This window comes from Mustela erminea, chromosome 5 (assembly GCF_009829155.1).
Source record: "Mustela erminea isolate mMusErm1 chromosome 5, mMusErm1.Pri, whole genome shotgun sequence".
NCBI classification, from domain to species: domain Eukaryota; kingdom Metazoa; phylum Chordata; class Mammalia; order Carnivora; family Mustelidae; genus Mustela; species Mustela erminea.
Genome location: NC_045618.1, coordinates 53340597 through 53354930, shown reverse-complemented (window position 1 = coordinate 53354930; position 14334 = coordinate 53340597). Strand labels below are relative to the sequence as shown.

Below are 14334 nucleotides of genomic sequence, written 5' to 3'. Positions count from 1 at the left end.
TCAGTAAGCCATGTGACGATTCAGTAACTTCTTCATAGAAGCTTTCACTTCCTGGTTGCGAAGGGTATAAATCACAGGGTTCATCAAAGGAAAGATGACCGTGTGAAAGAGAGAAACCACTTTGTCAGCTGGGAAGGCTCTGAATGGGCGAGTATAGATGAAGATGGCAGGTCCAAACATCAGAAACACAATGATAATGTGTGTGGTACATGTGGAAAGAGCCTTATTCTTCCCCTCAGAGGAATGTCCCTGCACACGGCAGAGGATGACTGCATAGGAGGTCAGAAGTCCCAGGAAGCACAGCAGGGTAAGCAGGCCACTGTTGGACACCATCAGGAGCTCCACCACAAAAGTGTCTGTGCAGGCCAGCTTGATGACCTGTGGCACATCACAGAAGAAGTTATCCAGCTTGTTTGGACCACAGAAGGGCAAGTGGAGAATAAGGGCTACTTGTACAATGGAATGAGTGAAGCCTCCAAGCCACAGAGCCAACAGCAAGGCATAGCATACTCTAGGGTTCATGACCGTGGAATAGTGCAAAGGATGACAGATGGCGATGTAGCGGTCAAAGGCCATCACAACAAGAAGGAACATCTCCCCCGCCCCCAGAAAGTGCAAGAAAAAGAGCTGAGTGATGCAGCCTCTGTAGGAGATTATTTTCTTCTCGGAGAGGAAGTCCACCAGCATCCTCGGAGCCACAATGAAGGAATAGGATGCATCAAGGAAAGCCAAATTGCCCAGAAAGAAGTAGAGTGGGGCTGTGAGGCCAGGGTCTGATCTGATGGTGAGGATGATGAGGAAATTTCCGGGGAGGATGATGAGGTAGAAAACTAAGACTAACACGAAAACTAGGAGTTGAGCCTGTTGAGACTGGGTCAGACCGAGGAGGATGAATTCTGTCACCAGTGTGTTATTCTCCCTCTCCATCTCTCCTCTGTCTGCAGAATAACAAAGTATTATCTGTTATAATCACCTTTTCATCTTTTCCATAGCTCTTCTCCAGGTAAAAACATTTACCACATTCAACACTTGTGTAGCTGAAAAAAATGCATGTCCCATAAGTGTCTTGTGTTTTGAGTTGACCCTACTACCCTCCATTTCTTGATCCATCCCTAATATGTTTTTTTTTCATAACCACACACTCACTCTCATTTAACCATATGCTTCTATATAATTGTGTTCCTCTAGGACTCTGGGCTACTTTGCTTAAAGAATAGTGGAAATTTCCTGATGAAAACAGAACTTAATTAACCATTATTAATTTGTTAGGTGTGTTGTTTTCTCAGTTAGCTGTGGTGCACTGTCTCTAATGTTTAGATTTGTTGCCGGGGTTTTGTTTCTTCTCTTCATTCCTGCAGAGCAAAGTGCTTTTGCAAGTGCTTCTTTCCTTTAGCTCCTGTAGAATTTTTAGTTCTTGGTGGTATCTGTATGTTTTGTTTTCTAAATGTGTCTTTCACTCGCTCTTATTGCATTGTTCTGTTTTGGTGCCCTCGTGCACCTTTGTTCTAAACTGGTTTAGAGTCTCAAGCAAAAATCCTACATTCTCTTCACATAGAGGTATTCCCTTAGGTACATTCTTGGTTTGGATCCCAATCCTGAAACTGCTACATACCTTTTAAATCCTAATGAATACTAATCTAGTTTTATTTGCTCACCATGTGCCTATATCCTATTTTTCCCTCAGATCTCAGAATGATAGCCAAATGATATCCTGCCCACAAATATTTCCATATAAAACATATTGGAATATATAAAATATTTTATATATCTCAACTGATATAATCAAAGCATGATAGAGTTGGAATTGGTCATATAGGACATATAGTATGACATACTCTTTGGGTAGAAGAGAAAAACAAAGCAATTACAGTTAGGATTTTTAGTTTTACAATTCTCTTCTTCATTCTTCACAAGTGGTAAGAAAAATAAGACATGTGTATTCCTCAGTTTAATTGATTAGGACATTAGTAATCATCATCTATCCATTGATACTACTTTATTTAGGAAATTAATTAATCATAATTTTGCTTGCATAAATGTTTCCCCCTTTCTGGCTGTTATCTGGTCTAAATAAGAATTCTATTTAGAATTGTATTTGTGGTCATTTTCTAATTTGTATATTACTATAATTGTAGAAACTTGTTTTGTTTTTTTAATTTTTTTTTAAAGATTTTCATTTATTTGACAGGGAGAGAGATCACAAGTAGGCAGAGAGGCAGGCAGAGAGAAAAAGGGGAGGAAGCAGGCTCCCTGCGAAGCAGAGAGCCCAATGCGGCGCTCAATCCCAGGACCCTGGGATCACTACCGGAGCCGAAGGCAGAGGCTTTAACCCACTGAGCCACCCAGGTGCCCCGAAACTTATTTTGTAAATATATACTCATATATTGTGACACCTGTACATGTTTTACTGTTGGCATGAATGAGTTAAAAAATGAAAGATTGCTAATTGTAACACAATACTGTAATGTGACAAATAACTAAAGTTCCCTCGATTTTGAATTACATGCAATACTTATTTTTCAAAAGTTCTATGAATACAATGGAATACAGTTTGGCAATATAGAGAAATGACATATTGTAACATGCTACAATGTTGACGAACTCAAAACCATTATGCTATATGAAAGGAACCAGTCACAAAGGACCACATATTGTTCAACTCATTTTCTGAAAATCTGTAGACAAGGCACATTAATAAAGATAGGAAGTAGAAGAGTGGTTGCCTAGGGCTATGGGTGAAATGAGGAATGACTGCTAATATGAGTTTTCTTTTTGGGGTGATTAAAATGCTCTAAAATTTATCATGGTGATACTTGCATAACTCTGTAAATAAACTTAAAATGATTGACTTATACACCTTAAATGGTAAATTTTATATTATGTTGATTATATCTCAATAAATTTTTTTGTAAAGATTTATTTGAGTGAGAGAGAAAACGCACAGAGTGGGGAGAGGCAGAGAGAGAGAGCGATAGGATCTTTAAGCAGACTCCCTGTGGAGCATGGAGCTGGACGCAGGTTTCTATCCCAGAAGCCCAAGATCACAACCTGAGCTGACCAGAGTTGGACACTTAAATGACTCCACCACCCTGTTGCCCCTCAATAAATCTTTTTTTTTAAGTGCCATTATTTGTTGAAGGGAAAACTGGAGAAGTAAAAAGTCCCAATTGAAATTTGACAGAAATTTTTGATAGCATTCCTAGAATGAAGATGTAGGAAGAGAGGAAAAAAGGAAAAAAACAAAACAAAACAAAAAAACTAAGGAAAAATCAACCTTAAAAAGTCCATTAAAACAAATTTAGGCAATATACTAGTATTTTAGGGCACACTTAATAGAAATATCAGAGCATATGTTCTGTGTGATTGTAACATTTGTAACTAGCAGCTAAATGTTATGCAAAAGGAATTTATAACACATGGGCATATATCTGTGCATAGAGATACTTATTCACATATGAATAAACTCTATAGTGAGTCTAAGGAACAAAACAAATGAGCAGGGGCGCCTGGGTGGTTCAGTGGGTTAAAGCCTCTGCCTTCGGCTCAGGTCGTGATCCCAGTGCCTTGGGATCAAGCCGTGCATCGGGCTCTCTGCTCAGCAGGGAGCCTGCTTCCTCCTCTCTGCCTGCCTCCCTCTGCGCCTCCCTCTGCCTACTTGAAATCTCTGTCAAATAAATAAATACAATCTTTTAAAAAAAAAGGAGCAAAGGGGGAAAAACGAGAGAGAAGCAAACCAAGAAACATATATTTTTTTTAAGATTTTATTTATTTATTTGACAGAGATCACAAGTAGGCGGAGAGGCAGCCAGAGAGAGAGGAGGAAGCAGGCTCCCCACAGAGCAGAGAGCCCGATGTGGGGCTCTATCCCAGGACCCCAGGATCATGACCTGAGCTGAAGGCAGAGGCTTTAACCCACTGAGCCATCCAGGAGCCCCTAAGAAACAGATTCTTAATTATAGAGAAGAAACTAACTGATGGTTACCACTGGGGAAGTGGGTAGGTCATGTGTTAAATAGATGATGGTGATTAAGATGTGCATTTGTGATGAGCATCACCCCTTGTATGGAAGTATTGAGTCATTATATTGTACATCTGGAACTAATACTACACTGTATATTAACTAACTGGAATTTTTTTTAAAAAGCCTAAAAACAAAAGAAATAAAAAATATCTTTGCGATCCTTGAAATTATCTGAGGAGCTTTCTTCTGTGTTTCACCCAGAATGCCTCCACATTCATTTCTTATTCTGTCTCTAGAAACCTATAGAAACCTGCTCTCAGGAAAGTCAGTCAATTGCTCCTTCTAACTATTCTTAGTCTTTGTGCTTTCCAGGTGCTCACTGACAGTTATTTCATGCTTTTCTGAGTTGACAATTCCAAGCCACAGGAAGGATTCTAAGAGTTACAGTCTCCCACTCTTCCTCTGCTTTGTTTTTCCAGATCCACTTCTATTCCCTGTTAGTAACAGATGGAATTGCATACCACTTCCCCCTTTAACCCACTTTCTTTTCCCATTCTCATTTATATACCTTCTGTTCCTGTGCTTCTCAAATTGTACTCATTACAGAGACTGAGGACAGACATGCATCAGAGGAACATTACTCTGCATAAAATGAATTCCTGGAGAAAAGAAGCCCAAAACAGTGACTCTCACAGAGACCAGCATTTTGCTCTTGTCAGGGCAAAGAAGTATTGTCAATGTAGGCCCAGATAGAGACCTGAATGTTTTCATCATCCCTAACCTTGTTATGTCAACTGGTAGAAAAACACATCTGGCATTGAAGATGTGCAGGTGGAGAGGGGGCTCATATCCTCCCCTCTTTCTCAGAGTGCAGACAAAGCATCCACAAGGCCTCACTGAGGATGCCTAGATTCCAGCTGCCATCAGATCAGCTCCTGGAACCAGGTGTTTGGAGATTGATCACCTTCCTAGCATCTGCTCCTTCATCTCTCCCCATTTATTTCCTCTTGCTTCTTTTTTATTTTTCTCATTTGCCCGTTCTCTTTCTACTAGTTCTATTTTACACACTCATTTTCTCAGTTATTCTTCTTACATTTGCCTTACTTTTTATTCCTTTATTTTCCAGGCAGTTTCTCTCCATTGACCTTTTGCTTTTCCTTCCTCATTGCTCTCTTTCTTGTCATTCTCTCGTTTACCCACATTCTTGGAGTCTTAATTCATTTTCACTCTGTTTTGTGCATGTATTCTATCATTACATTCAATGCCCATCTTTCCATCAATTCTGAGATGATAGATTATTTTTCTCTGAGGTAAAAGGAACATGGCACATGCTTCCTAAGTGTTCCATTCCAATAGATTTTTCTACAGATAAGAAGCTTGACTTCCTTTCCCTGATAAGACTTTGTTCCTGAACATTATCCTTTTTGAAATTTACTTAGTCTCATGCACTCATTAATTACTTCACATTCTCTTCTCAGACATTTTGTCTAACTCATTCTGACAAAAATAAATTGATTTTTGTGCTCTGAAGTTAATCTCCTTAAAACCACCCTGCCAACATGAATCCATTTAATAAATGTTTGAAAATGACAGGGTGGTTTCTGGGGCAACTGGGTGGCTCAGCTGGTTGAGTGGCACGTTCTTGATTTTGGCTCAGGTCATGATCTCAAGGACATGGGATTGAGCCCTGAGTAGGGGTCTGGGCTCAACGGGATGTCTACTTGAGATTCTCTCCCTCTTCCTCTGCCTCTCACCTTGGTGAGCGTTCTCTCTCTCTAAAATGACAGTGTGTCTTCTCACTCTGTATTCATACCCTTTGTAATTTTTTCCTTTTTTTATTTTTTAAAAGATTTTATTTGTTTATTTGTCAGAGAGAGAGAGCAATTGAGCACAGGCAGGAGGAGCAGCAGGTAAAGGGAGAAACAGGCTCCTTGCTGAGCAAGGAGCCCAGTGTAGGACTCGATCCCAGGACCTTGGGATCATGACCTGAGCCAAAAGCCGACACTTAACAGACTGAGCCACCCTTTATAAATTTTTAAATTTATACCACCCTTTTTAAAATTATTAAAATACACTCTTAAACACTTCTGCAAGTTTTGAAATATGTGGATCAAGCTGAAGAACATAAAAAAATATTTAATTGATACTAAACTTGAGGATTATATAAAACTTTATTCAATTACTCAAATCTTCACTCAGACAACTACTTATCAATTCAATAGGATAGCTAAATTAGATGATGGAAACTTCTATCATCTTTTAATATTTTGTGGGTTTTTTTTTTTTTAATATTTTGTGGTTTTTAGATACTATCATAAATGTTCCAGGAAGAACTCTGCTTTGGGAATTATTCTATCTTATTTAAGCTACTATTTCTCTAACTTGGGGAGCACATAACCTTAGCAAGTCATTTAGTCTTTTAAAATATGAATTTTTTTAATCTATAAGGGAGGAATAATATATCTATTCTTTCTCCTGCATAGGGTTGATACGAAAATCAAAGGAATGGGTTAGTAGCCACATTATATCCACATAAACAACTAAGAAAGCATTCAGTGATTAGAAAAATTCTAGTGAAAAATGCTAAGTGGACCTTGTGTCAATAGAATTTTTTGTCATTGTGCTGGAGTTAATCCCAGAGATGCTGACTGCGTAAATCTTATTTTGAGGTAAAACTTGTGTTGTTTCAAGGAAAAGTGTAAATTGTTTATTTGCATTGTTTCTTAAGCATAATGAATGTAGTAAGCCTGGGGAGGTTATTTTAGGTCTTGTTTTAGAATTCAGGTAGTATTTGTGAATCAAGTCTAGTTTTAAGATCTTTAACTCTGAGCCTTGTATTTGTACATGTTAGGACCACATTCAAGAGAAGAAACTCAGGCCAACTGAGTGTGGTAACCAAGAGGTTTGTAAACCTGTGAAATCAGTGAAGTTTGTTTCTGGACTCAGCCTACCCCTTCTAACTTGTGATTCCCAATTTTCTTCTCCCCCTTATCTCTGATTTACAATAGGAAAAAACCTAGTCATTTGTGTGATACTCAAATGTAAATCCAGGTGGTGAATCTCCCAAGGCTGTTGGCATGTTCACATCTTTATAATAGTACAATTAAGGATCTTAACCCCTTTAATATAATATTAAACATCAGGACATGCAGGATGTATATTTGAGGGACAAGGTAGAAAATGCTATATGTCTGAATTTAGAACTTACCCTTTTCCTGTTTCTGCAGGATTATTCCATTCTCATGCATTTTAAGGCAGCAAATGTCTCAGACAAATAGTATGATTTTCTTTGTATTCTTCCTCTCAATTCCTTCTAAATATGAAGAATGACCAAAAATTTCACCTTCTTAGGGCTCCACTGCTACTCTCAAACAAGGGTCTGTCCTCTTCCTTCTGATGAAAAGGAGATTACCTGATCATTTCTGAATTTTTTGTCAAATATATGTTCTCATGGTGGGACATTGTAAATTCTGAAATCTGCTGTGTCATTCGTGATGCAATAGGGAATATGCTTTGGGGTTTTTCAGCTACCTTAATCATGCAGGTGTTTCCAATGGGAATTATTAGAATGTCAAGTAGAATTTGAAGAGGAAAAAGACAAGAACATTTTAAGGATTAAAAATACTCAAAACATGTGCTAGCTAAGATCCCACTGGATCATGTCAGCATTTTAAATTTGATGTTTTAACCGTGACAGTGAAATGGCACACGTTTATTAAGCAAAATGAAAGTAGTAAGCCTGGGGAGATTATAAATCTTTTTATATAATTCATATACATGATGAGAAGGCAATAGTGTTTAGTAAGGGTTACTAGTGACACTAAGTCAATATAAGTATCTTAGTATCTGCATATTTTGGGTGCAAAAAAGTTAGGTAGAGAGAGAGTATATTATGCTCCAGAAAGCTTTTTCAGGAATAATTCCACTTAAATAAGAGAACTTGATGGTGTCTTATACACTAGGTTTTTGTTTTTTTTTTTAATGTATTTAATGATTGTATTTGAGAGAGAGTGAACAAGAGAGACAGCAGGAGTAGGGGAAGAAGGGCAGAAGGAGAGGGAGAAACAGACTCACTACAGAGCAGGGACTCCCACAATGGGCTCCATTACCGGGCTCCATTTTGGGGCTTCAGGATCATGACCTGAGCTGAAGGCAGATGCTTAACTGACTGTGCCACCCAGAAACCCTTACACATATACACTAGTTCTTTTAGAAATATGCCCTCCCAAAGAAGAATTACTCTATTCTGATCTTGGTATTTATAGTTATTCACTTTTTTGAATATGTAGTTCCTATGTTCTGCCATAGCAAATGAAGGTCTTTGTCTTTTTCAACTAAAGAATATTACTTAAAGTGTCACCTTCGCGAGGTGGGGATCCTGGTGATCGGAGCTGAAGTGATGGAGGGACTACCGGCTGGATGATCAGTAGATGCCTTTATATCTTATAATCACTTCTTTTATACCTTCCACAAGATCCAATTACAAACGGGATATAGATTTATGTGCAGGGGGAGGGCTACATGTGAGATGTGATTTACATGCAGGCAATCAAGTGAGACAAATGAACGATTATCTCTTAGCTTTAAATGACAAGAACAAGTTAAGGATTCTCCACACTTATCAGATCTATCTAAAGGAGGACATGAAAACACTCCAGGGATCCTCCCATGTTTATTGTGGGTATCCACCGAGAAGACTCTTGCCTTCCATCTCCTGGAGTTTTCTTACAGGATTCAACATCACTCCAGTCACACTGGTGAGGATCTGGGTGGTGTTCCAACAATTCCCCCTTTTGTTTTTCAATTGCAACATCTTAAGAGCCAATTCCAAGCTAGATTCCTGTTTGTTCACTGGTCATTTGAGGAGACAGTACGTTCTAAGAAATATACTTAAACATATTAGCAAGGTAACTCCTGCCCCAGAAACAGAATGAATAATACTCTGAAACCAAGGTCAAGGGTCAAGGCCCTGCAGTGCCTCAGCAGTCCCTGTAGCAAGGTTCTCATAAAGAAGGCCTGGCAATTTGTTCGAAAAGTTTCAAAAATCTCCTCTGGAGCTCTTGGATGTCAAGAGATACATTCCCTCGTAAGTCTTATAAATGCTATTTGATCTTATCCCATTCATAACGAGTACTATTATATTTTCAGGGGTAATACAGAAAGATGTCACATTCCAATCACAAGTGAGTACAATTTGTTGTTATAAATTAAGGACCTGAGGGGCACCTCGGTGGCTCAGTGGGTTAAAGCCCCTGCCTTCGGCTCAGGTCATGATCTCAGGGTCCTGGGATTGGGCCCCACATTGGCCTCTCTGCTCAGCAGGGAGCCTGCTTCCCCCCACCCACTGCCTCTCTGCCTACTTGTGATCTCTCTGCCAAATAAATAAATAAAATCCTAAAACATAAATAAATAAATAAATAAAGGACCTGTTATCCTAACCAAGTCACAGCCTGCTGTAGTTTTGCTACACGATTTTCTAAATTCTCATTTATTTTTAATCCTCATTTATTTTGTGTAGTCCATAATTCATGGGATTGATTTTGCCATTGTTCTACATATGTATGCGTTTGAACTGATGTCTGCAAGGCAATCCGAGCTACTGCAGCTACAGGAGCTATAGCAATAAGAATAATAAGGCCAAATATTATCCGTTCTATAAGTCTTATTGATAGGGTCAGAATATGAGAAACTACCTTTGTCCTAAGACCTTCTATTGGAGAATGTTGACATTCTCCAGTGAGATTTACAGGGAAGCCCGATGTTTTTTTTCTGGCTTTCAGAATGATAGTACTATCCTTAGTGGCATTAAACGGTACAAATGAATTCATGAAAGTATATAATTTACATGATGTACATTCAACCCTTCTAAGAGTTTCATTAAATTGTAAATGTCTAAGAGCAAAAACATAAGGTATTAGTAAACAAGCATGAATATAAAAGGACACATTGTAATCAAATGAGTAAGTGGAACTAAACTGTTGATTGTTCCTGAGAAACTGCCTTTCCAATATTCAGGAGGTTGTGCGGCAGTGGCCAATTTCCAGATATCAGGTTGTTCAGGATATAATTGGTCATTATATTTAAGGCAAGGCCGTGGTGAAGATAATCCTCCTTCATGCCAAGCCATCAAACTGCGTGTGTGGTGTTCCCAATGAGTGGTGTTGCCAATCCAAAGTATCTTATGTATATTGTCACACAGTGTTATTGTCCTCTGCACAATTGTGAGAGAATCGCCCATGTGGACCCCAATCAATGAAGTAATGAGTGTGATTGTTTATTTTCATACTCAATAATTTCCCATGGGATGAGCAGCAATCACTCCACCAAACAGGCATGTATCTCCAATGTTTATAAGATACAGATTGACATTGAGATAAAGGAGATTTACCTTGTATAGTAATGTTCACATCTGTAAAATTAAGAGACATGGCCTCCAAAAATCCTAACAGTGTTTATGATTGTTTTGTAGAAAAGTCTAAGCCAAGTCTGCAAGGCCAATGGAATGCAAGAAGTGCCTCCTGAACAGATAGGAAGCGTTCTATATCCTAAAGAAATGTTAAAAGGGCTACCTTCATCTTGAGGATGTTTTGGGCCCTATTGTCTCCAAGGAGAGGGCATATGTATAGAATCATTTGTGTATATTTTAGGCCCCTTTTCACTCCATTCAACCAAGCATAAGAGTGGTGGATGAGGTATCCAGGCCCAATATATATAATTTCCGCTTACTGCTGGTATACAGGTCAGAAGAGCAACTATAGCCAAAAGCAAGTTCTCAGGGGTCTGTGGGCTTCTGGAAGATCATAAAACTGCTTCTCTTTTATCTGACAGGGCCTTAATCTGACCCCATGTGGGTGGATCGTCCCTACGCCGATATGGTCAGGGTCTCTTCTTATGCAGGGACAGCACATGCATCTTGTGAGTTACCTCCTATGTATGTTCTATTTCTGGATCTTTCTTGGACATCAGGGGTGCAGTGTTATTGGCAGGGTCATTGGTTTTCTGGGGCCTGATGAGCCGAGGAGGAAGCCATAGTGTTTCAGAGGGTCTATCACCAGAATCTGAGGAAATCAGAGCAGACTATCTGCCTTTCCTTAATAGGAGGCCAGGGAGCCATTCATTAAAAGATTTGAACCAAATAGGAAAGATGCTTCAAGGGATCGCTGTGACTGTGAGAAGTGTTTTTCTGCTGCTGTCTGAATGTCGCCTCGGGGTAAATTCAGAAAATTAAGAGTGAATAAAGAGAGAGCTAAAACATCCTTGGGGGTTCCTCTTTTTTGTTTTTTAATAATTGCAGTTTTAGTGTACGATGAACTCGTTCAACTATACCTTGTCCTTGTGGGTTATAAGGTATACCTGTAATATGATGAACCTGCCAATCAGAACAAAAGGCAGTAAATTTGTGGCTTGTGTAAGCTGGTACATTATCAGTTTTTATGGAAGTAGGGACTCCCATAACACTAAAACATTACAATAGAGTAGAGCGGACGGCCATAAAGGACTCGGAGGACTGAGGAACTGCTCCAAGAAATTTAGAAAATGTATCAATAACAACATGTAAATAAGGTTGAAGAGGAAAGAGATCGAAATGAGTTACCTCCATTTGCCATAGTTCATTGGCCTGTGAGCCATGAGGATTGGCTCCTGAAGAATGTGGGCGGCAGTGCAAAGGTGCACAAATAGGACAGGATTGTACAATGTTATGCGGCTTTCAAAGTGGAATGCGGTATCGATTGTGCAGTCAATTAACATTAGCATGCAAAACTGAGTGTCCATCAGCAGGTGATGTGAAAATAGGACATGTCGGGATATCTGCTTGATGGTCACCTTCTACCATGGGTCCTGGGAGAGAAAATGGGCCCTAATATGGGTGACATAGAGAGGATGGGAACGTGATTGTACAAGGGACTGTAGTTTTGTGAGAAGGTGTAACATGGTTTTTTGTGTTGTAGATATCTGAGCTGTTTCAGTGGTGGGAAAGAGACTAACTACATAAGTAGAATCAAAAACGATGTTAAGTGCAGAAGACATAGAAGTTAACAGAGCGGTAAGAACAAATACTTCTGTTTGTTGCACTGATGCATACTTGCTTTGAATTGAGAGGCTTAAACCAGGTCCAGGTCCTTTTCCAGTCGAGAAGCTATCAATATAATACACAGGAGCACCTGAAATTGGACTAGTTTTACAGATATTAAAAACTATAAATGATGTCTTCTTTAAGAAATCCTATAATTTACCTGCAGGGTAATGGTTTCCAATGGTTCCAGAATATCCTGCTAAAGCATTAAGGGGATGATCATTCAAGGGAAAGAGGGAAGAAAAATGTTTTATAGAGATAGGAAGAATGATAACATGAGGGTCGTATCCTGATATTTGAAGACATCTGGTTTGGCCATGGATCACGAGATCTGTATTTCAAGTAGATCCATTCTAAAGCAGAGTCTTATTGAGCTATAACCCCATAGGTGAATGGGGAGTAGGGAACACAAGTAACAATAAGGTAATGCAGGATCATATCGATGCAAGAACACTTGATGAAGGCGTTCTTCAAGGAACTGAAGTTCCTGTTCAGCCTGCAGTGTTAAGCTTCGAGAATTATCAAGGTTAGGGTCTTCTTCAAGAACGGCAAATAGAAAAAAAAAATGGCAAATAGATTTGTAAGTTGATGTGTGGGAATACCCAACAAACATTGGGAGTAACCAATTAATATCTTCTAATAATTTTTGAAAACCATTTAAAGTACTTAAAGTATCTTGATGAATGGAAAACTTTAGGGGTTGAACAGTGGTACATCCTGTCATATGACCTAAATAGGAGAAGGGTGGAGTAAATTGTATTTTTGGGGGACCTATTATAAGACCAGCCTGTTGCAGGTAGTGTTGTGTATTTGAAAACAATTGAAGTAAGACCTCTGGGGTTGGGGCTGCTAGTAAGATATCATCCATGTAACAAAGAATATAACATGTGCGATATAATTGTTGAATGGGCTCAAGAATCTTTCCTACAAAATACTGGCACATCCTAGGAGAGTTAGTCATGCCTTGAGGGAGAACTTTCCATTGAAATCTTTGTAAAGGTTCATGTTGATTTACTGTTGGAATTGAAAACACAATACACTCTTGTCTGAGGGGTGGATAGGAATAGTGTAAAAGCAGTCTTGTAAATCCAGAACTACTAAAGGCCATTTAGTAGGTATAAAAGAGGGAGCAGGAAGTCCTGGTTGTAATGAACCCATAGTTACTGTTGCAGCATTAATATTACAGAGATCTATTAATAATCTCCATTTGCCTGACCTTTTCTTTACAACAAAAGTTGGAGAATTCCAAGGAGAAAAAGAAGGTTCAATATGTCCCTTTTCCAATTGTTCTTGAGTTAAACCTTTTAGAGCTTTCAGTTTTTCTAACTTGAGGGCGCATTGGGGGGTCCAAATAGCTCATTACTTTTCCAGGTGATTAGAATTGATGAAGGGGCTTTATCAACCCCAACGGCCCCTATATAAACCCCAGTCCAGTGCGAGTATCATTAGGGTTAAGATCTACAGGTTCAGGCACTCCTTGTAAGTTTTTACCTAAGCCTTTCCCAGGAATATACCCCATGTTTTTCATCATGTTTTTTACAAGTGAGGATGTAGGTATGTGAATTTCAGCATCCCATTGTTGTAATAAATCTCATCCCCACAGATTAATAGGTACGAGGCAATGAAAGGTTGAATATGAACTTGTAATCCCTCTGGGCCTGTACAGGGCAGAGGTTGGCTGCTTTGTCTCAATTGTTGAGTAGTTACATAGCCAAGACCCTCAAGAGCATAATCAGCACACATTGTAGGCCATTGGTGTGGCCAACATTGACAAGAAATGATAGGGATATCTGCTTTAGAATCTAAAGGCCCTTCAAATTTCATCCCTTAATAGAAAACTTCATTTGGGGTTGACTTCCTTCAAACAGTTTCTTAGAAAAATGAATCTTTTTATTAGTTCTGCCAAATCCTCCTTTCCTAAAATTTGAAGATTGAATAGGCATAATTCAGGGGAGTAACAAAAGTTGGGGGACTCCTTCACTGGCTGAAAAGGTCCAAGGAACAGTGACAGAAACTGTAATTTGAATCTCACCATAATAATCGGAGTCTGTAACTCCAGTATGAACCGTAACTCCCTTCTTAGTTAAACTACTACATCCAAGCAGGAGACCAGCCATATTTGGGGGTATAGGTTCATATAGGTTTGCTGACAATTTATAAAGACATTGAGATGGATATATAAAGCAAGCCTTAGGGAGAGGGTTATCAAGACAAGCGCTCCCCTGAGTAGTGGGGACTAAGTCCATTACTGAGAGTCGCTGTTGGGTACAAACTGAATAGTTATTGGGGCCTGGGGTTG

At 39.1% G+C, this 14334-nt stretch overlaps 1 protein-coding gene across 1 annotated transcript; it reads right to left on the bottom strand.

Moving 5' to 3' along the window:
- On the bottom strand, positions 1-927 carry LOC116589958 (olfactory receptor 4N5). The gene has a single exon (XM_032341689.1). It carries the CDS (start codon positions 925-927, stop codon positions 1-3), a length of 927 nt encoding a protein of 308 aa, XP_032197580.1.
- Between the last annotated feature and the right edge of the window lie 13407 nt (positions 928-14334).

Coding starts and splice junctions, on each gene's coding strand:
- LOC116589958 (XM_032341689.1), bottom strand. CDS start 927: ATGGAGAGGGAGAATAACACACTGGTGACAGAATTCATCCTCCTCGGT.